Raw genomic sequence first — 23794 nt, forward strand, 5'->3', positions numbered from 1 at the left:
CAATGCTAATGTTTGCTTCATGCAAAAGTATGTTAAAAATGTATTTTCCATACAATTAGTTACTTATCAATAGGCAATTGATTTCACAATTTACCTCAGCATCAGTGTATTGATGCAGAACTCAAAATTCCATCCTTTCACTTTTAACCTCTTGCATTTGACTGCTGCTGCTGGTAAGCTCTGTGCTTTTTTATCAGTCACCAATTAGATGAAAAGTTTACATGAACATATTGTAATTCATGCAGTGTGGAATCAATTTAAGGTAATCATTTCCTCAATATATATATATATATATATATATATATATATATATATATATATATATATATATATATATATATATATATATATTGTTACAGTGTATATCCAGTCCAAAAGGTTCCGTTCACATTCCATTGCTTTACCACATTCTACAATGTACTGAGTTGATTTATTATCAACATTTTAGGTCTTTTTCACATTAGATTTGTTATTCCAGAAAGGTTAGCAATGTAAATTAAGAATTGTGAGTGAGCTGTGAAATGAAAGTGACAGCTCCCTAAATAGCAAAGTCCTCTCCAACACATACTGTAAATGAGATGCTCTTCATTTAAAAACAAGAGCACTGAATTACTCGTGGGCCTATATAGGAATGAGCTAAAAGCTGTAAAAGAGATGCTGTATTTATGTCTACAAAAGTGCAGTACAAGTGATATCATTAATATCTTTGTAGAGACGAAAAAGAGCTTAATTTCAGAGCAGGAACATGCAAGCCCTGAAAAATATATAAGTGGCCTGTTCAAACAGGTGGAATGCCGTCATTAGAATGCAATAGACAGTACTTCCCTTACATGATTTAAGTTCTCAGTTGGTGTTGTGACTTATGTAGTGTTATACTGGCTAAAGGTATGAGTGATTTGTGAAATGGTACCACAGTGGTAACTCTTTCATATCTTGTACCAATGATATCACAATGGTATTAACTGCACTTGATTGGTAATCTGTTGGAGCACCAGTGTTCTACAGTATCAGGACCATGTGGGCTCCAGATCCATTGTGTTGCTATTGATGATCATGTTCTGCTATGGTTCTATTTGGGTTTCTAGTATAATACACTAGTTTTACGTATAAGCAAGTTGTGTGTGTTTTTTGTTTCAATCTGTATTTTAAAACATTGGGCCCTATTCACTGCATCGCATGATTTATACACAGCCTTTTTATTTTCCATTCACATAAATCTTAATAAAACAGAGCCATGTGTAAACATATTGGTATTTTTCTCCACTTCAAAGTTTAATCTTGCATTGTCTGCCACTACATGCAATATGCAATTTGTTTTCATAGTTGTGGTACCCTTACGCAAAAAAATATTTTAAATACAGAGTTTAGGTGGCTTGATTATTTCTTCAGCAGCGAAACACTGGACATACAATAAGACAAACTTTTCGCATAAAAAAATGTTTTACACATTTTATGACCACCAGTGCTACCAGTGCCACCTGTTAAGACAAACTAGGCTTGAGCAGCTGTTGTCCAATAAGCTGATTTCCTCAATGGATGAGCACAATACCAAATACAATTAGCATACTAATCAGAAAACAGAATCATTACAATATAATTTATTCATTACAGTAAAGTGAATGACCTATATGAAAAATGTATTTTAAAGAAACCGTTTAATTTTAAAAAAGAACCCAATGATTAGTACTGATTTTGTGACCACCAGTACCTACACCTGTTGAGACACCCGAGACTGGAGCAGCTGTTAACCAGTGACCTCTGGTTTTCCCCTGATAAGAGAATATAAGGGGTCTGACATTGCTCCACGCTTCTGTCTTGAGGCAGGTGCGGTGCCTATAATTGTATGTATTTGACCAATTATCTGCAATTGAAATATCTGCTTTATTCTCCAATAACACTCTCAATAGGGTGCAGAACCACCATGGAGAGCCAAAAGTGACAGCTCTGATTTTACATGGCGAGTATGTAACCATTCCTCGATGATTACTGCATCAAATTCCTTCACGGAAGGTGGGATTTGGAAAAAAGTCTGTTAACGTTTGTTCAGTCTTGGATACGACAGCACCTGTCAGATCTGGGATAATTCCATTTGCTACTGAAACCGACTGTCAACCAACATACAGACGTGCTCAAATTTGTTGGTACCCTTACAGCTCATTGAAATAATGCTTCATTCCTCCTGAAAAGTGATGAAATTAAAAGCTATTTTATCATGTATACTTGCATGCCTTTGGTATGTCATAGAATAAAGCAAAGAAGCTGTGAAAAGAGATGAATTATTGCTTATTCTACAAAGATATTCTAAAATGGCCTGGACACATTTGTTGGTACCCCTTAGAAAAGATAATAAATAATTGGATTATAGTGATATTTCAAACGAATTAGTTTCTTTAATTAGTATCACATATGTCTCCAATCTTGTAATCAGTCATTCAGCCTATTTAAATGGAGAAAAGTAGTCACTGTGCTGTTTGGTATCATTGTGTCCACCACACTGAACATGGACCAGAGAAAGCAAGGAGAGAGTTGTCTGAGGAGATCAGAAAGAAAATAATAGACAAGCATGGTAAAGGTAAAGGCTACAAGACCATCTCCAAGCAGCTTGATGTTCCTGTGACAACAGTTGCAAATATTATTAAGAAGTTTAAGGTCCATGGAACTGTAGCCAACCTCCCTGGGCGCGGCCGCAAGAGGAAAATCAACCCCAGATTGAACAGAAGGATAGTGCGAATGGTAGAAAAAGAACCAAGGATAACTGCCAAAGAGATACAAGCTGAACTCCAAGGTGAAGGTACGTCAGTTTCTGATCACATCATCCGTCGCTTTTTGAGCGAAAGTGGGCTCCATGGAAGAAGACCCAGGAGGACTCCACTTTTGAAAAAAAACATAAAAAAAGCCAGACTGGAATTTGCTAAAATGCATATTGACAAGCCACAATCCTTCTGGGAGAATGTCCTTTGGACAGATGAGTCAAAACTGGAGCTTTTTGGCAAGTCACATCAGCTCTATGTTCACAGACGAAAAAATGAAGCTTTCAAAGAAAAGAACACCATACCTACAGTGAAACATGGAGGAGGCTCGGTTATGTTTTGAATCTGTGCAGGGCACAATGAAATCTCAAGACTATCAAGGCATTCTGGAGCGAAACGTACTGCCCAGTGTCAGAAAGCTCTGTCTCAGTCGCAGGTCATGGGTCCTCCAACAGGATAATGACCCAAAACACACAGCTAAAAGCACCCAAGAATGGATAAGAACAAAACATTGGACTATTCTGAAGTGGCCTTCTATGTCCTGATCTGAATCCTATCGAACATCTATGGAAAGAGCTGAAACTTGCAGTCTGGAGAAGGCACCCATCAAACCTGAGACAGCTGGAGCAGTTTGCTCAGGAAGAGTGGGCCAAACTACCTGTTAACAGGTGCAGAAGTCTCATTGAGAGCTACAGAAAACGTTTGATTGCAGTGATTGCCTCTAAAGGTTGTGCAACAAAATATTAGGTTAGCGGTCCCATCATTTTTGTCCATGCCATTTTCATTTGTTTTATTATTTACAATATTATGTTGAATAAAAAATCAAAAGCAAAGTCTGATTTCTATTAAATATGGAATAAACAATGGCAGATGCCAATTACTTTTGTCAGTTTCAAGTTATTTCAGAGAAAATTGTGCATTCTTCGTTTTTTGTGGAGGGGTACCAACAAATTTGAGCACGTCTGTACATGCCATCTACATATAAATAATTCAGTCATGTGAGGGTCTGCCTAGCTGCACCAGTGTGTGTGCAGATTTTCTTAGTTTTTTTTTTTTTTATCACACACAGGGAATGAAATTCCTGGTGACTGGATATACTGTGGTTGACCATATAGTATGTATAGCATGTATGTTACACTTTAAATTTTTTCCATATCTGGAATTTCATCAAATTGTGATGAAACTTGGTATTAACATTATTAAGCATCAGTTTCTGAAAATATTCAATTCTTGGAATATATTGGGGTGTGTCTGTCTGCCTGTCTGTCCGTACATCTTTCCACTGCTACTGTCGTACTTGTTTATACTATCACTGTATATGCCTGCTGGAATCCTGGATACAGTATGTGCACAATACACCAGAGCTGGTCTGGGTTTCAAAGTGCAGCCCAACTTAATCAACACACATTCAGCATTGTTTTATCTTATCGATGTTCCAGACTTGAGATTCAAAGCAAAATGATTTATCCATCCATGGCAACCCTTGCAGTCATAAAGTAAATACGAGTTTGATAACCCTGTACTGAAATTCTTGTGCACGTGTTGGAATCACTCCAACAGATTACCTAAAGAATGTCTACATATGTCACATAGTAGGTCGGTACACATTTAATAATCTCGTTATATAAAGGTTGCGGGGAGAACCCATTGAAGTAAGAAAGGCCTGGGTATCATTTAGGAGATTAGACGTTTTAAAGCATTTGGAAGAATTCTAACAAAGTCTGAATTGGTTTGTAAAGGTTTTGACAGTTAAAGCAATGGGCTTCATTTTAACCTCAGCAACATGCAAAGGAAGAGCCAGCTACACCTGGCATGTGCTGGTAATTATTCTGATTAAAGTGAAGCCTGTTGTTTAATGGATAATAGGGATTCACTGTCTTGCTCATCCACTGAAAAGTACCCCATCTAACATCCATTTTTACAAGCGTACAGGTTATAATGTGTAGTATAATGAACGTGGGTGCTCTTCAGGGATAAAGTAAATCCATCTAAAGATTGTATAATGTTCCAGCTCATCCACTGTAGAATGCAAAATAACACCATGCCTTGTCCAGAAACAACCAAGGGTATGACAGTATTGTTCATTAACCCCACACAGACCACTTGTTCGTTAAATATATTGGCTGTCAAAAAGGTAAGCTGCTCTGCAAATGAATTGTTTTATATCAGCTTATATCCTGCACCCCCTTCTATACTGTATGGTTTGTCTTCCTTCAGCAACCCAAATATTGTGACTCTACTCACAGTTGATACACACAGTGTGATCCACACTGCCGCCTTCAAGCAATCTTACAGTATTACAAGTCATACACTATAATACCGGTATATACACACATTCTGTGTTTTTTTTAGAGACTGAATGATGTTACAGGCACAAGACAGGGGGGAACACAATGACACAATAAAAATGTACATATCAGCTTCAACAGTGCCCCCAAAGAGATATTGTTCTATTACATTATTTTGTTCATCATGGATTTGTCTGGATTGCTACCAATGTATTTTGTGTCCCTCTGATGGCTAGTTGTTGAAGGTCTAATATGGTTCTGATTGAAAATACTTGAAAAAAAAACCCCAGATGTGCTAAATCTTCAACTTACTTGCTTTATAACTGACCCGATGCTCTTGTGAGTGTCAGTAACGACAAGATTGTCTCTTATCTGCTCCATTGGTTTCCTCACATCCTCTGTTTGGGCCCAATACTGGGAAATACAATTAAATCGCAATGCATGACTGTACAGTACAGACTGAACTACGGTAGCATTGTGCTGCTCAGTGAATTACTTTAACTTCTATTTCCTGAGTTCTTTTTCAAAACATCTAAAATATAATTGTTATTTAAAATATTAATTTAGCGTACAAGCTCTTTGTTTCTTTTTTAATTTTTTTTTAAAATTCTTATTATACTGGTAACATCTTACAGAAACTGCCCATGAGTACAATTTCTTTACATAATGTATCAACTTTCCTAAATGAAAAGACATACTGCAGTTATCTGTAAACAATTATACTTGACGCTGCTTTACCATGCTTTCACTATGATTTTACTATGCTTTTATTATACAAGACTCTAAAAGTTAAAGACAATATTAACGATCTCTTAAAATACATTTACCTAAACTCAGCCACAAGAGGGCACAAGAAATCGATTAACTCGTTCGTCTCCACTTAATGTGAAATGGACAAATAAATAAATAAATAAATAAATTAGTTAATTAAAAGTCAGAATGAAAACAACTTGTTATTTAATCGCTCTCCATACCGTAGGTCTTCGAAAGACCATTTTAAAAATGACATACATTTTCTGTTAAATTGGTTTTCATCTTCACGAAAAACTACAGAAATGTACAGTAGTTGTAATGGTAAAACTTGCAACCAAGCAGTTAATAATATGTTAGCAATGCTAACCGTTTTAATAATGTAATTAATTAAGAATTGCCCATATCGGGACAGATAATTGTAACATCCCACGCACTTCTATTTTGATACACGTACTATTTGTGCCTTTATGACTTTTTTTTTTTTAAAGTGAAAACTAAATTCTCAGTACATTACACTCAAACCCCACTCACTGTTTTGTTTTTTCTGGTATAATTTTATGTATTTGAGCATTTACCCAATTCATGTCTCTGGGCTACCTCACTCAACCTGCTGCAGTTTCACTTCGCTCCTCCCCTTGTGATCGACAGGGCCACTGCCCATTTACAACTTGAACCGAATTACAATGCAAATATCACCCAATCGCTTGTAAAAGAGGGCGTAATTTCCTCGCTCCAGGTTTCAGAGTCACTGAAGTTTATAATAACTAGTGTAGTTTCTGAAACGGAGTGCAGTGTCTCCTGGATGCAGTGACTGCAGGAATATTCAATATTATTTATTTCTTTTCTTTCTTTTTTTTTTTTTTGTGGGGTCGTACTACACAAAGTGTGGCATCCGCATAGGACACTGGTTTACAGATGGCTGATAAAATGCATTTACAGCAGCAACGAACTGCATCTTTGACTTTTGCAATTTCTTGCAGACTGCTGCTGATTGCTGTGGCGCTGACAGGTAACGCAAAGGCACAACACTTTGACAGTTTGGGATTATCATACCAGCTCAGGTCGGGACCGTCTGAAGATGCTATATTGGTTGCCAACAATGGAATAAGAGTGCCGTTTGGAAAATCCGTTTTTATTGATCCGATCAATGATCTGGTAATCCAAGTTCAACCGGAAGATAGATGCAGCATTATAGTACTAGAGAATGACCCTCTAACACAGAGACCGGGACAGCTGACACCTAAAAAGTTTCCTTGTGACTTCGGCCATAATGACGTGAAGTATTCGCATTTCGGGTCTAGAAGCCCTTCCAAGGACAGAGTAAAGTTGCAACTCAGGTATGATACCCAAACTGATACTATTATTATACCGTTTATGATGGAAGTTGAGGTGGTTTTTACCCAGCTGGAGATCCTAACTAGAAACATGCCTCTGACAGTGGAGAAGCTGCTTGGCACTAGTAATCCTATTGACAGAAAAGTTTTGGAGTTTACTTTTGATAGAAATTCTGAGGTGTGCAAGATTACTACTTTGACAAGTGCGAGTGGGCTCCCCAGATACGGAAAACTGATTAATAATGCAAGAGTTGGAAAGATGGTGGACTGCGATGAATTTGTAAAACTAGATGCACGCTACCAGCATACATCTGTCATCAGATCACCAAACAGGGACTATATACCTATGGTTGTGGAGCTGCAGGACAAAGAGGGCAACCTGCTCAAACAGGAGTATTTCCAAATGATGGTCCGCATTAGAGAAGGGGAGGAAAACACTGCACCAAAGCCAAGTTTTGTAGCTATGATGATGATGGAAGTGGACCAGTTTGTTATGACAGCTATAACCCCTGACATGCTGGCAGCAGAAGATACTGAGTCTGACCCAGATGATTTAATCTTTAACATCACCTCCCCGCTGTCTTCTGAGCAAGGCTATATTGTGAGTACTGATGATAGAAATTTGCCTATAACTTCTTTTTATCAGGGGGACCTTAAAGATTTAAAAATAGCCTACAAGCCTCCCTCAGAGGACTCTCAAGTGGAGAGAATTTTCCAAATTGAGTTTGAAATTGTGGACACAGAAGGAGCTGTGTCAGACCCCTTTGCCTTCATGATTGTTGTAAAGCCCATGAATACGCTTGCCCCTGTTGTGACAAGGAACACTGGTCAGCTGTTATATGAAGGTCAGTCCAGGCCATTGGCCAGTTCACAGAATCTACAAATTAGTGATGAGGATAACTTGGATGAAGTCAGGGTGACTGTTATTGATGGGCTGAGGCATGGGCAGCTGACAATCCTAGGCTCAAGGAGAAAATTTTTCACTCCAGCCGACCTTGATACAGGTGTAGTTATTTACCAGCATGATGGGAGTGACACATACAGTGACAACATCATCTTTAGGATGACAGATGGCAAACATGAAGTTGAGTTTCTGTTTCCGATTACCATTGTGCCAACCGATGACGAGCCACCGTTTATAAATGCTAACACTGGACTTGTACTGTCTAAGAATGAAATGTTGCCAATCTCTCCATTTGTGTTAAGTGCTACTGACATTGACTCTGAAGATTCCACCATAAGGTTTACAATTGAACCTCCCTTCTCCACTATCGGGGAGGTTGTGCTTCGTCAGTCAGAGGCCCCTGAAGACCGCTTATCTTGGACATTTATAGCAGATGATGAGGTTTTTGAAAAAGTAGTGACAGAATGGTTCCAGCAGGATATTATGTCAGGAAAGTTGTTTTATAGGCATGTGGGACCTCATAGCACCAGCACTGTAATGGATCAGTTTGTGTTTCGGGTTCAAGATGACAATGACCCCCCAAACCAGTCAGGTGAAAACACTTTTATTGCCAAAATTCTGCCAGTAGATGACATCCCTCCTGAACTGTACAGTGGAACGTCCTTAAATATGATTGTACAGGAATACAAACTGACACACTTTAGAAAGAAATTCCTGCGCTATACTGATTTAGACTCTGATGACAGAGATTTGAAATACACTATAATTACACCACCAACTGACACTGATGAAAATAACCCTGTTGTGCTTGGTTATATTGTTTTAACAGACAGCCCTGACGTGACAGTAACTGAATTTACTCAAGCACAAATCAACCACCACAAAATTGCTTACAAGCCCCCAGACCTAGAATTAGGAATCACTGCCCACGTGCTTCAATTCCAGTACACAGTTGAAGACACAGCTGGAAACAGTGTTGAGGGTACGTTTACCATCTTTCTTCAACCAGTTGACAACAAGCCTCCTCAGATTACCAACACTGGCTTCAATGTGTTTGAAAGGGGCACTCACATCATCACAAGTGCAGAACTTGATACCAGTGATGCAGACACTGACAGCAAATATATATCATTTACACTAACCCAGCCTCCCCTGCATGGTCATGTTCAATATACTGACACTTATATCACTGAAGGAGATGCATTTAACTTAGATGACATTGCCAGTGGCAGAATAGCTTACATCCATGACGGGTATGAGTCCACTAGTGATTCATTTAAATTAGATGTCAGTGATGGGGTACATGTTGTTACAATAACAATCCGAGTCAATGTACGTCCAATAGATGATGAAGTACCAACCATTATGCTCCCAGCTGGCACAATTGGGTCCTATATAGATGTTTTAGAAAATGGAGCCACTGAGATCACAACCAGTGTTATCCAGGGAAGAGATGAGGACACTGATGACCTCATGCTGACTTTTATTGTTGAAGACCGTCCTCTTCTTGGAGAAATCTTAGTAAATGGAATCCCTACTGAAAGATTTACACAGGGTGACATCATCAATGGGGTTGTGGTTTACGCACATACAAGCGGGGAGATCGGCCTTGATAAGCAGGAGGATTATTTCAACTTGACCCTTTCTGACTTGTCTGATGAATGGAATGTCGGGGGTAATAAAGTCCAAGGAGTTCGAGTACAGGTCACCATCCTTCCAGTTGATAGTCAAGCTCCAGAGGTGACTGTGGGCCAGCAGTTCACTGTAGTAGAAGGTGAAAAAAATGCCATTGAGCTTGAGCATGTAAGTGCTGAAGATATTGATACCGCCAATGATGACATTCTTTGTACAATTATAGTCCAGCCAACTTCTGGCTATGTAGAGAACATCTCACCTGCACCTGGTTCTGAGAAGTCACGTTCAGGGACTGCCGTTAGTGCTTTTACTATGAAGGACATTCGTCTTGGACATATTTATTATGTTCAAAGTATTCACAAAGGTGTTGAACCAGTTGAAGACAGATTTACTTTCCGATGCTCTGATGGGATTAATTTTTCACAAAGACATTTCTTCCCCATTATTATCATCCCAGCTAATGACGAAAAGCCTGAAATCTTTATGAGAGAATTTGTTGTAATGGAAGGCATGAACATTGTAATTGACACTCCAATTCTTAATGCTGTAGATTCTGATATACCTGCTGATGATTTAATGTTTATTATCACTAAACCACCAAAGCATGGTTTCATTGTCAACCAGTTAACCACAGGTACAGTTCCTGTCAACAACTTTACCCTTGACCAGATCAAGGAGAGCTCCAGTATTGTTTATGAACATGATGACTCTGAGACCACAGAAGACAGCTTTGATATCATACTTACTGATGGGAAGCACACAGTGGAGAAAACAGTTATCATTATGGTTATTCCTGTGGATGATGAAACACCAAGAATGACTATTAATGACGGACTGGAAATTGAGATAGGGGAAAGCAAAATAATTAGTAATAACGTCTTAAAGGCTACTGATCTGGATTCTGAAGACAAAACATTGACCTACATTATTCGCTATGGCCCTGGGCAAGGTCTATTGCAAAAGCAGAAACCTTCAGGTAGCTTTGAAAATATTACTGTGGGAATGAACTTTACGCAAGATCAAGTGGACAACAATCTAATTGTGTACTTTCACAATGGACAAGAAGGTGTTCGTGATCTCATCAAATTTGATGTCACTGATGGCATAAATCCTCTTATTGATAGATACTTTTACATCACAGTTGGCAGCATTGATATGATTTTTCCTGATGTAATCAGTAAAGGCGTGTCTTTAAAAGAAGGGGGGAGGGTGACCCTCACAACAGATTTGCTCAGCACCAGTGACCTGAACAGCCCTGATGAAAACCTGGAATTCACCATCACCAGAGCCCCTGTACGCGGGCATTTGGAATGCACAGATACACCTGGAGTGCCCATTTCTTCATTTACACAACTCCAGCTAGCTGGCAACAAAGTGTACTACATTCATACATCCGATGACGAAGTGAAGATGGACAGCTTTGAGTTTGAGGTCACTGATGGGTATAACCCAGTGTTTCGTACTTTCAGGGTGTCCATCACAGATGTGGACAACAAGAAACCTGTGGTTACAGTGCATGACCTGGTGGTCACTGAGGGTGAGAACAAACTCATCACACCCTTTGAGCTCACTGTAGAAGACAGAGATACACCTGACCACTTCTTGAGACTCACTATCACCCAAGTGCCAGTACATGGCCGACTGCTGTTCAACAGCACTAGACCAGTAACCTCGTTTACCAAGCAGGACTTAAACGAGAATCTGATCAGCTACAAGCATGATGGCACAGAGTCCCCAGAAGACAGCTTCTCATTTACTGTCACTGACGGAACTCATACCGATTTCTACGTCTTTCCTGACACCATATTTGAAACCCGAAAACCGCAAATGATGAAGATCAGTATCATTTCAGTGGACAATGGTGTGCCACAAATCATTGTGAACAAAGGTGCTCCAACTCTGAGGATTCTGACTACTGGACACCTTGGCTTTATGATTACAAGCAAGGCCTTAAAGGCAGAGGATAAAGACAGCACCCAGATCTCCCTGAAATTCAAAATCACACTGGGTCCCGAACATGGCTACCTCATCAACATGGGGAAGGGAAACGACTCCATCACTGAATTTAGCCAAGGTAAGACTTTGAGACACTTTCATTACTATGGTAGCTGTAACTGCCAATTATAGCAATCCTGTTATAAATGGGAAGGGGAGGGGGGTAGAAATTAGTGCATTAGAAATTAAAGGGTTAATTCCTTGAATTTGGTATATCTATAATCATTTTACATTCCATATAGTGCTTCTTCACTAAAAAGGTTATTTAATGAAATATGCTAAATGTGTAACTACTCAAGAAGTTTTATTACTGTGAAAACAGATATACTGTATATATATATAGCACACTTGCATACACTATGTGGGTGAAATATTATAAAGGAGAGTGCTTTCAAAAACTGACAGTGTGTTTTATGATCTGCAGTGTTTAAAGTTAGCATGCAAACTCCCCTTGATCTGATCTCCAATACAAACTATTTCCATGCCCCCCTGAGCTGTTAATAAAATTAGTTGTACTGTACTAAACTAAGGATGCACATTGAGGGTTGTACTTCATATGTAATGCTTATTGATTCAGAATGAAAAAGTGCTCTATTAGTGCATGACGATCAAATGTAACAAGTCACTAAATAAGTCTATTAGTTATTTTAGCCAAATATTATCACCTTCCTGTGTAATTTAACCAGTGGGCTGTGCAGTGAGTACAGTAAGTGGATTCAGTTGCTAAAAACAGGTGAATAGTTAGTATTTAATCCCTTGCAGTAAACTGCAGTTTACCAGGCCATGACCATTAGGTTGACATACAGTTTAACTCTGCAGGTAAATACTTTTTAAATCAACAGAGTTTAATTGCTACTCATCATTGCCACTCAAATGAGTGAAAGTCATTGTACTGTAAGTCCAGGAGAGTACACTACCCGGGTCTTAATACAAATGTATGCACTGTTTTAGTTATGCTTTGTAATAGTTATGCTAGCTCCATCATTTTGATGTTCTTATACCTTCCAAAGCTTGTTGAATGATAATGAAATGTTTGTGTTGCCAAATTCTTTCCAACATGAGCACGTGGAAATAAGATGATTTTTTTTTTTTTTTTGCAAATCAGTAAATCTTTTTTTCTATTTTTCACGATAATTTAAACTGCTATTTTTTGATAGTTTGATATTTGAATATTGTCTACAACGCAAGCAGCATTCTGAATTAATTCTACTATTAAACTGTTTTTTTAAAATTTATTATGCATCTTTTCATAAGTACAGTAAGATTAGTTTGTCCTGTACATATTTTTGCTAATCAACTGTCCTCCTTTGTTAATATATTGCATATCTTGTATAATGCAAAAGTATTTTTACTGTTCTTTTAAGCCTATAATCTTCCTTTGCATAATAAGTGTGCCATCTTTGAATAAATCTCAACGCTCTATTTATGACACTGGGACATGCCAAAGCTGTTGCTCAAATGATATAAGCCAGACAATTACCTGGTGTCATGAAAACAGAGCAGGCTGGACAATGATAGGTTGCTTTTATCACATATGATTCTGGCTTGCCAGTAAAGGCTTACTTCTGGTTTTCTGAACTACAGGTTCCAAAGAGAACATAACTACAATAATAGGAGGACTTTTAGCCTGTTCCTACCAGTCATGATATGGTACATGCCTTAACAAGGGGGGAAGCACATGTTTAACAATTTGATAAGTCAGTGAAGAGAGTTAGATGTCAATACTGTGGAATTAGATACTGGGCTGTGGCCAAGGGTAATTTAAATGACTTTAGTTGCTACTGTACAAGTTAGTTGATGTATTATTCCAGAAGTGTTTTGCTCACAAAACACAGCCTTGGTAAATGACATCACTAAATAAATCACAACAAATACAGTACCCTAGGCCCCTACTTAAAAATTGGAATTAGAAGTTAAAATATCTGGGTTATGTTCTTCATGTTCAATTGTAGCATTCATCATATTTAAACTGGGATCACACTTATCCTGAACAAAACTAAAAGTAGAACCAATTACTTTTTTGAGTAAATCTAGCCTAGGTTTGAACTATTAGCAATGCATTTTATGGATCTACTTTTAAAATGAGACTCAGCTAAAGTTTTGTCTTTGAATACAGTGGTATTGGATGGCGAAGGAAGTAAACAGGTATAAGTTCAATTTGTTTTTCCCCTGGGTAAATTACACAGACAACACAAAGCAGACATTGCTTCTGAAAATGTATTGCACCTTTTTATAAGGTATCAGTTTACTGTAAAAAATCACCCATAGTATTAAAGGATACATTTCCTTAAAATAGATAATTATCTAGTTGTAATTAAACAGTTGGCATTCTAACAACCAGCCTGTTAAAACAAGCAATCAGGTATATCTTGGAAGGTCTTCAAATTCTCAGCCAAGTTAGCCCCTATCATATTCCAGCGTGTAACCATGCAAATTGAAACAGTTAAGGGCGGGGAGACAAACATTTTGACACAGAAAAGTGTACATACTGTACAAGACAGTTATTTAGGGTTGTTGAGGCAGTAAAAAAGGGGCTGCAAATAATAAGTAATTAAATAAAATGAATATGCAACTTTATTTACAGACTCTGTTCACAAGCGGTTCTGCAGATAAAAACAGACACACATCTTTCTCTCCAGAATCTAATATTGTCATTAACTTAAACTTAATTGTGTATACCAAGTTTCATAACAATTGGATAAATTGTTCTCCAGATGTGTACAACTGCCTCCCCAGTGGGGAATTATAATAGTTTTGTTACATATTGAAAATGTCATTTCTATTGTTGTTTTCTGTAAAACATGATCTGCTTAGCATGCTTTGATATGCTTTCTTAGCTATACTACTGCTGCAAGTATTAGCAGGAGTGACTCATTGAGTGACTCAGCATGCAGGTTTCATAGGAGGAGGAAGCATGTGCTCCTGTCTCCAAAACCAAAACCAAAGCACCTTTAGGCAGTAAATAAATTGGACTACAGAGTCTGCTTTTTCTTAAACGTAGTGTTCACAGAATTATAAATCTAAGAATGTGGTAAATATAATTGTAGGGCATTGCAGCAGGTAGAAGAAGCCACCAAGCACACTATTTCCAGACATGGGCAGGCAGTAAAGTGGACATAGCATTAGTTTGTAAGGTGTAGAAGCAGAGGACTCACACTATATCATTTTAGCTTTCTTAAGTGCAGCAGTCTGTTATTAGAAAGATGCAATGAGGATCCTGTAATAATACCACAAGCATACACAGTTAGTCATTAATGTAGGTGCTTGATCATGGTATGGTAGAATTTGTCCAGTGTCAGTTCCCTGTTGGGGCTTGTAAGGACAGAGATGTTTCAGCTGCCGATTCCTCTGTTTGTAGGAAAAGTGGAAAACCAGTAGAGATCAGCACTTAGAACTGCAACACAGCCTGTTCAGGTGCAAAGGGTTTTAAACAAAGAGAATGGAAGAGATATTACAGCTAAACATAAATTACAGACCACCTACAGTATATACAACAACTGAGTGACCGCTCTGATGAGTGTATTTTCCGTGGTAAATCTGATCACCTGCTTGCACTCATTATAAGCAGGTTTTAGGCTTTGGCCCTCTACTTAGGTGAATGGCATTTCTCTATATACTGGTAGGACACCATAACAACAGCTATAATATTGTATATAGTGTTTGTAAATCTGTACAGCTTTACATTAACCTTTTGCCTGATAACATTTATTTGTTTTTAGCTGATATTGATGACATGAAGATTTGCTTTGTCTTAAGAGAGGGAGACAATGCTACAAGTGACATCTTCTACTTTACGATTGAAGACAGTGGTAAGTAGCTATTTTATTATTTGATAAATATTTGTGCTGTTCTAAAGTTTACTTTATTGGGGTTACTTTTTTAGCAGTTTGCCATGTTTAAAGGGTTAATTATAGGTTGCTTGAACACAGGTTTCGGTTGTCATGAAGAAAGTCATTACAAGTTCAAGTTAAACTAAGATTGCCAGGATTTCCTTTACACGTGTAATAGTAAAATGACACTACATCAATAGCACTGAACGTTGAAAAGGGTCATTAGCAGTTGTGCTGGTTAATATTCATAAACATTAATATATTCTACAAATGCAAAGAAAGAGCTGTAAATGTCTTGGTGTACTGTTATACATTATGAAGGGCAACTTAACAGTCATTCATTTTTCTTTGACATTGGCATCATAATGTCTGCCATTATGTTATGTTAAGAGTTAGTGTTATAATGAAACCTACAATTATTGATAATCATCTAAAAAATATATTTTCACTGATTGTTGTGTGGTAATGATAAGAGCATTGTTTGTGGGTTTCGATTGGAGTGTCACCACTGTATTCCTCATCAGCAATGTGAAGGCTGGAGAATTTTACAATATCTGCAATTGGCATTGGGGTCACCGTTACCAGCCTTATGCTTAGAGCTCTGGCCCAGTTTGCTACTCTTTAAATAATTGGTATATGCCAAATAGCGTTGCTAATACATATCTAAACCAATCTAGAAGCATTACATTGTTACAGTGATAATGGAGGTTTTGTGCAGACATTCAGCAGTATTACATTTCAAAACATTTATAGGCACTAGCTTGGCCACATTACAACCATACCCCAATTACTCTTGGACGCGACAAAGATGTAAAAGAAGGAGTAACAGGAGCTTTTGTTTGGAATAATGACTAAATAACTGTGACTGCCTTCTCAGTGTCTACGATTTCACCCGAGGCAAAAACACAAAATTCCAAACTCTCTTCCACTGTGATACAATGAGGGCTTTGTTGAAATGCAGGAATAAAACAATCTTGACACTTAGGAAAGCAACCATAACTTCAAACACTCAATCATCAACTCTGAGGTAAAGACTGATGAAGGTGTTGCTATACTATTAATTGCTCTTGTGCCACCCTTGGTCCTTAGGCCTTATATCTGTGTGTGAACACTGCTTGTGGTCCACTCAATGTAAGTGGAAGTGGCCCAATTAGCCTCGGTGTTGGGACCTTTACCTACCACAGGAAGTGGGATGTAATATTGAATTCTCTCCCTAATAAAAAGGGTGTTTAAGGTTAAAAGGATGGAAAACTCCACTACAAAGAAAGGTGTGAAATTTAAGACCTTAACCAAAAAAAAAAAGGCAAGAACACCCTGCACCATCTGCAGCAACTCGACCGAAGGCAGTGGTTATAATTTGGAGTTATATTATGAGGCTCCTTAAGCATTTACTGGATGGGAAAAGCAAGTTCACAGCCAGTACAGCTGTTAACAGGTCCAGAGCATTTATTACTCTCCAGAGGAAAGGAGGCGTGCCTAATACTGTAGCTTCAGGCTGGGTTTAAGACATGAGAGAAAATAAACTAGATTCCTTCAACCCAAGCTATTTAAACACCGCAGACATTTTGTGTAGGAGTTTGTAAGTACAGTAGTCCTATTGTTTCTTATTTGTTTTAGAGTTGTAAACAGTTCACAGATACTTAGAGAGAGAAAACTTGATAAATGAGTGTTCATACATGAGTGTTGTGGCTCATGCAAACATTATATCCCATTTGAATAAATACTATACTATTTACTGGCATCACATTGTTTTATGAATCAGCTGAATTATATGCAAATGCACAAAAGATACATAAAAAATCAAACAATCAGTTTTTATTTTCATAGAAATAATAATTTAATCATAACAGTGTATGAATACATGTTTTCTGTATTCACATCTTCATTTCCATCTCATCCCTAGTGTCAGTTTGCCATGTATCCCAAAACTGTCCATTTGCGATCTCTGAATAATTAAATATAAAAGGCAAAATGTTAACCCCAGTAAAGCAACAATGTCCTGTTTTTAATCTAGGAGGAACTTTAAAAGTTATGCACTCATGTAGTTATGTATTTAGGAACAGAAAGCTCATGGCACTGTTCTTAAATAAGTTCCTGGATAGCACAGCTTTTGCCCCTCTTCCATAATCTGTAATCAAATACTCTGAGAAAATTATTTCTCAGTGACCAGTTTAAAAGCAGGTGGTTTAATACCAATAGCTGGTAATCTACAAGCCAGTTTAACACTGCAATTTAATGGTAATGAAAGTCTGGGACGTTTAAATGCTAGAAGGGTGTGTTAATTATAGGTGCTATAATCAGTTTAGAACAGACAGCAGGGTCCTGCCATTTCCTGCAGGAGGTTTTGCAGATGTTAAAAGAATGTGAGACAAAAAGAGCTGTCAGGTCCATTTTATTGAATGTTACCTGAACTGCCCTTTGTGTTTGAAATTAAATGAATGACATCAAGCTCTAACCTACCCCAATGATTGAGCATTGGTTCTATACATAATAAATAGCATAAAGCAGGGGTTCCCCAACTGTGGTCCGCAATGACATTCTATGTATTTTATACGACAGCTCTGACAATAGGGCAGTGTTAAAGTCATGTGATCGCTCAGCTGGCAGATGTAAAAAGTGTGTTCAATATTAATAAAATTACAATATGTCGAATCCGCTACCAAAGAATACGTTTTGCAGAGAATAAAGAACAAAAAAGGCTGCCAAGGAGTTTGAATGCATTTGTACCGCGGGCTCAGTTTTGAGGTGCTGGAATGGGTTTTTCTTTTGTAGAAACGTTTTCATACTAACTTTTGTACTTGATAACATTAACTAAAAAATGTAATTGATGCTATGATTAATACGGTGTTGTGACTAATTAGCTATTAACATTTAAAATATTGATTATTTTGTTATATATGTTTCAATATTAACTAAATCAAGTTATTAATCAAACTGATAAATCTTGTTATACATACCGGTAATTGATTTAGTAAAATGTTTGGATATAGTGTTATTGATTACTGGCTCGTTCACAGTCGTCTTAAAATAACGCTAGAATATGTTTTGTTTGAAAAGAATAATAATAAAAAAAAGTTTTTTTTGACTGATTCAATTTCGCTGCAGATGGATTAATTTTCATAAGTTCTTTTGGTTAAGTGGTGCTCCGATTTTTTATTTTTTTAAATTTATTTTTTGGCGGGGGTGGGGGGGTTTCAAGCCAACTGAATGTGATTTTGCAAGATGTATTTGGTTGTACAGAGTGGCGAAAAACATCTGTTTAGTTTTTGCTATTTATTTTATTTACTAAAATTAAAGTGTTTCAATTTTTTTTTTTTTCTCATTGCATATTCTATGTGATTTCCATCTTTCACAATATTTATTCAAATGAATAAAGGACAGTTTAGATTAGGTTTATTTATAATGTTACAGGTTTAAACAGATAAAATGTTTTTAATTTGACATTTTCCCAAGGAGTGCCAATAGTGGGCTGCAGTGTCTAATTCGTCTGAGCAGGTGGGCGTCAGGTGAAAAAGTCTGGGAACCCCTGGCATAAAGTACTGTTTATAAAACAAGCCTTGAGAGATCTGCCATCAAGTAACTTTTTTAAATTTGGCTGTCCTGAATAAAATATTTTTTTTAACAAATCACATTTTTTACTATATTTTGATTTGCTCAAACGCAACAACAGAATGAACAGTCAAATCCCACATTCCTAAATGATTCCACATTGCTAAACAGATATGGAGCTTGATCTAGTTCTCCAAATTCAGGTGTTTAGTTTAGATTTAAACACACTCTTCATTATCCTGTTGTATAAACAACCAGAATGCCTAAATGTTCATGGAGTGCTGTGGATATTTCACTCATGAGCATAGCTATAAACAAAGCACTCAACCTTTTGGGGGCTCTTGGGTTATTTGGCTGTGTTATAACAAAGTTTTTCTCCAAAACACCAGAAGAACCCACCCACAGTCTATTAAGTAATTTGTGAGCTCACATTTGACTGCTATGCAAAAACCCTATTTAAAATCCTGTTAAAAGCCACTTCCATGCATGTAATAAAGATAGAGTGTTACATTAAACATACAGTAGATGAGCATATTATCTATTGGTTTCCACTTGCGAATTTACTTAGAAGTTTATCCAGAGACTTATATTTTAACTGAATTCAGTAAAATTAATAACTAAGTGTGACATGCCTATTGTTAATTGTATTATACATTATGAGATTCTGAGGCATTGTGAACAACTGCAGCTTTAACGTTTAAGACAAATCCCTTTAAACCAAAACAGATGAGAGGGATGTGGAATCCCCATGAGCAATCCATTATTATTCCACTGTGTTCTTACACGGGAAGGTTGTGTGCTTGCATGTACAGTAGCAGGGTGAAGCACCCTTATGTAAAACACTAGTACTACATCAGTAAAGTCTGCTAAACATCGTTGATAATGATCCAAGCAAAAACATCAATAAAATAAAAAATAAAAAAACATACAAAACATAACAAAATGGAATGCAAACATTTTGCATTACTAAGCTTGCACACTGACAGTTTTTGAATAGGTATTTTAACTTTCAAATGTTTTTCATTTAATTTTCATTATGTCTGCTCTAAATGGGCTACATAGGTTTCGGGTACTGCAGTAGGTACGTGCCTGCTCTAAGTAATTTCACTGTTGTGCAATTTCTGTTATTTTCATGTATTTAATTATAGCTTTGACACACAGTAAGATAGTACTTCTTTCCGGCATTGAGGATTTTGGCAAAGTGTGCAATGTTGTGCTGTGGAGCTCAGAAACACTCAGCAATGACCTTTGGCTGTGACAGGCCTGGTTAAAAGCCAGTAAAATGTTAACTGATTTTTTTTACTCTTCAGCTGTTGACCTTGTGCATTGCTAAGTTTTTTCTGCATACAATATGATCAAGTGAGAAGAAAATAAAGAAAATGCCCTTCAAACGGTTTCTGAGACTGTTCTGTGGGAGTCTTCCATTGTGAAAGTCCCATTGAAGTAAACTGCAAAGCATTTGATGTTTTGGTAGTGACCCTCTAGAGCCGTATTCCCACAGAAGATGCAGGATCAGTGCCTGCACTGTTACCTGATTTTGTTTTCTAAATTCTCCTTATAATATTGCCAGTTCAGTGTCGGCAATCTGGCGGCTTACTCCCATTTACACAGGCGGATATTCTCGCATTAACATAATTTGCTAGTGTTCAGTAGCGTGATCAAAACAATGATGCCTTTGGTACCTGTCGTGGCAGGCGTGATATTTTTCACTATACTTTCTGAATATCACAACAGACTAATGAAAAGATTGGAAGACATACAGAGAGAATTTAGCCATCACTTGCTTTTTATTACGCACAACACCGCGTGTCATTAACTTTTCTACACTTGTGGAATACACATTAGCATCTCACACAGTTCCATCAAGTTGTGCATTTATCTCTTATTCTGCTCTGATGGTCAAAAGCTCCCTTACTTCTTTTTCGGACCAATTACTGCCTGGGTCACTTGCCATTTTGATGGATTTATTTTTTCAATCAACAAATGGCGGAACAGGAAATTGTGTTTACTTGGAAAAAAAAAATCACCTTGAACGCAAAATGCGGTGGCTGTGACAGCATTGCAGTTTACACTGAAAGTAATGTGCTTCAGTATCTGCACTGTGCCGCCACTGAACCACCTCGAGAGATGGTTCAGTGGTGGAATAAAGTGTGGCTGCATTTTACCGACATGTCCCATTTACACTTAAAGTGATACCGCATCAGTGCCGCCACAGACACGGAAAATTGCTTCAGTGTAAACATGTTTCCAGCTAAATGCTACACAGGTTAAAATCACTAATACAGAGCATATAAAATAATGTTTCTAAAATGATTATGGTAATAACGAGCGCTACATAAACTACATTGAACAGATATTACAGATTCAATTATTTTCTGAACAAATATTGAACTAACCTACCTCACTAGTGGACAACCCAGACCTGTAGGGCCTTTTCTGGAACCCATATTTTGGGTTCCATAATACTTTTGAAATACAGCACAGAAGTACAGTACTGGGCATTTCTCATAACAGTCAATCAAAGGTACAGTATACAATACAGCTTTATGTAAGTTTACCACAGTACATCTTCACAGCAGTTTTGAAGTACAGTAAACTGTATATATACCTGTAGTAATATCTGCTGCTATACAGTAATAAGACCACACACACAGCATGTAACCAGAACTTACCTCTCTGCTCACTTGCATTTCTGCATAAAAAAAACAGCTTTCTTTGGTGCCACAAAAAAGCCTTGCTATTTCTGCACAGTGTTCCCCAGTAATGGTGGAAATGCTCGTAAATGTATTATTTTTTTGTCAAGTAGCCATGTTTTTTGCTAGGGAATGGAAAAATAGATGTCACAGTATGGTTGCTTTAAACTTCCAGTTTCCAATAACTTCCATCTTTAAAACCAATAGGGAACTAAAGTGTCCATGACGAGTCAAGCAGAATTGTTTTTTGGAGGAACTTATCTTTTTCTGATCTTCCGAACATTTACATACTTGGCATGCTTAGATAGATAGCTTACCTGTAAAATGCACGTCCTTTTGCGTTCAACCGTCTTTGTTTGAACAGTTCTATCCTGCTGCCCTGAGCTTCCAAATGTTGTTCATTCAGCAGGTGAGGCCGCTGAGAGATACAGCAACAGAGTACTTTGTTTTCATTCCTCTTCATTGAGTCGGATCTTAAGAAGACCATCTGCCATGGTGGCCGAGTTTCATAGGAATCACCCTGTTGCTATGGATACTGTTTACCTGTTCACACCTTAGGAATCAAAATAGTCCCATATCTTTTTGTTACTATGGAGAACATAATCATACACGCAGAACACCATTACAGAGGGATAGTCATACTGCCAGGGGAGCACAGTTTTGCATCCTAGCTGTGCAATGTTGGCAGTCTTTGCTGAGGATTCTGTATGGGCTTAGTCCATCAGTTCTCTTGAGCTGTTGTGGGGGGTTGTACATTCTAAATTAGGAAGAAAAAAGGGGGTACAATAATTGGCCCTGTTAAAGTTGTAATTCAGAATCAAAGTAAAATGCATTTATTATTTGCATGTAGCAGTAAAAGGAATATTTTCTACCCCTGGAATTTGTATTCTATTTTGTCTACTATTTAGTCAACCTGTATATTCTAATACTAATGTAAATTAGAAAATATGGTGCAATTAATGTCATACATTTGTACACAATTATTAATAAATGAAGGTCATATTTACCTTTCAAGGTGGTACTGTAAGATTTTACTCACATTGTGCAGATGGTTTTGTATTTATGAAGGGAATTCTTCTTGAAATGAATGATGAGTTTAAGCATTGATATTAAGAGTTAAGAAATATTTCAGCATACTGTGCCCTGATATACAATGACAATGGAAGATTAGGTTTTGCTGTGTGTTCGCTGATGTAAGTCTCAAGCAGGTTTTGGAAACATACACTCAAGGATAGTACATAGGACATCCTTTGTTTTGAGCAACAGCTGGACATTACCTGTCAACAGCTTTTCTCCACCACATTTTGTAATGGCTTTGCATCTCAGCCCATTGAACAGAATTGAAAGACAAGGGCTGGATGCAAACTGGATAGCCTTGTGGTTCGAAGATGTCTTAGCATTCAACGCAAGTTACTCCAAAAACAGTTTGTTTAATTGAGTCAAGAAGCAACTTCAGGACACAAACCACTAACCTCACGGTTCAAAGTTAAAGTCTTACCATTCAACTAAAGAGCAAGTTCTGTAGTCAAGAGGCAAGTACTTGTTATATGCTGATGATTATATTAATAACTCATCAGCCACTAGGAGAAGATCCATTGCAATTGGTAAGGCCAGCTTTCTTTTCTTTCTAGTCCCAAAAGGCTGTTTCCCCCAATGGAAATTACAAAGCTGGCTGGTTCTGTGACAACAACTACTCACTGAGGCGACTCACACGTTTCTTTGAACCAAGGTGAAAAACAATTCAATATTTAATTTGATCTTTTTCTAAACAAAGAACCCAGCCAGACTTCACTTTTCACCTCTATCTGTGTTGCCACCTAGTAAAACCTTTGTGAGTTCAAAGCACTGATTTTACAGCTAATTCCTGCACAGTAGGCATATTTTTAATAAAGGCTCTAGGAAAGGATTATAAACTGCAAATGCAGCTGGTAAATGTGTGAAAAACATCTTGATAACATTTTTTTTTCTTTTGAAAGAAACTTTACTTGCACTGAAGCCCGAAGCACCATTTGTTTTGTAAAGTTTAATCCTACAAATGTCTCTGCTTGAGTGCCAGTAAAAGA

At 37.5% G+C, this 23794-nt stretch overlaps 1 protein-coding gene and 1 long non-coding RNA gene across 2 annotated transcripts in view; one reads left to right on the plus strand and one right to left on the minus strand.

Moving 5' to 3' along the window:
• The window catches only part of LOC131737733 (uncharacterized), a 31232-nt gene extending 24806 nt beyond the window's left edge, over positions 1-6426 (minus strand). The window contains exons 1-2 of the long non-coding RNA XR_009329337.1: positions 6367-6426; positions 5351-5452 (exon numbers count right to left, since the gene is read on the minus strand). This is a non-coding gene — a long non-coding RNA (uncharacterized LOC131737733). The remainder of the gene's footprint in view (positions 1-5350; positions 5453-6366) is intronic.
• Positions 6427-6573: 147 nt separating this feature from the next.
• Positions 6574-23794, plus strand: part of LOC117407065 (FRAS1-related extracellular matrix protein 2-like) — a 95945-nt gene continuing 78724 nt past the window's right edge. The window contains exons 1-2 of the mRNA XM_059028616.1: positions 6574-11738; positions 15379-15468. Coding sequence (XP_058884599.1) covers positions 6707-11738; positions 15379-15468 — 5122 coding nt within the window. The 5' untranslated portion in view covers positions 6574-6706. The remainder of the gene's footprint in view (positions 11739-15378; positions 15469-23794) is intronic.

Source organism: Acipenser ruthenus, chromosome 8 (assembly GCF_902713425.1).
Source record: "Acipenser ruthenus chromosome 8, fAciRut3.2 maternal haplotype, whole genome shotgun sequence".
Lineage (NCBI taxonomy): Eukaryota > Metazoa > Chordata > Actinopteri > Acipenseriformes > Acipenseridae > Acipenser > Acipenser ruthenus.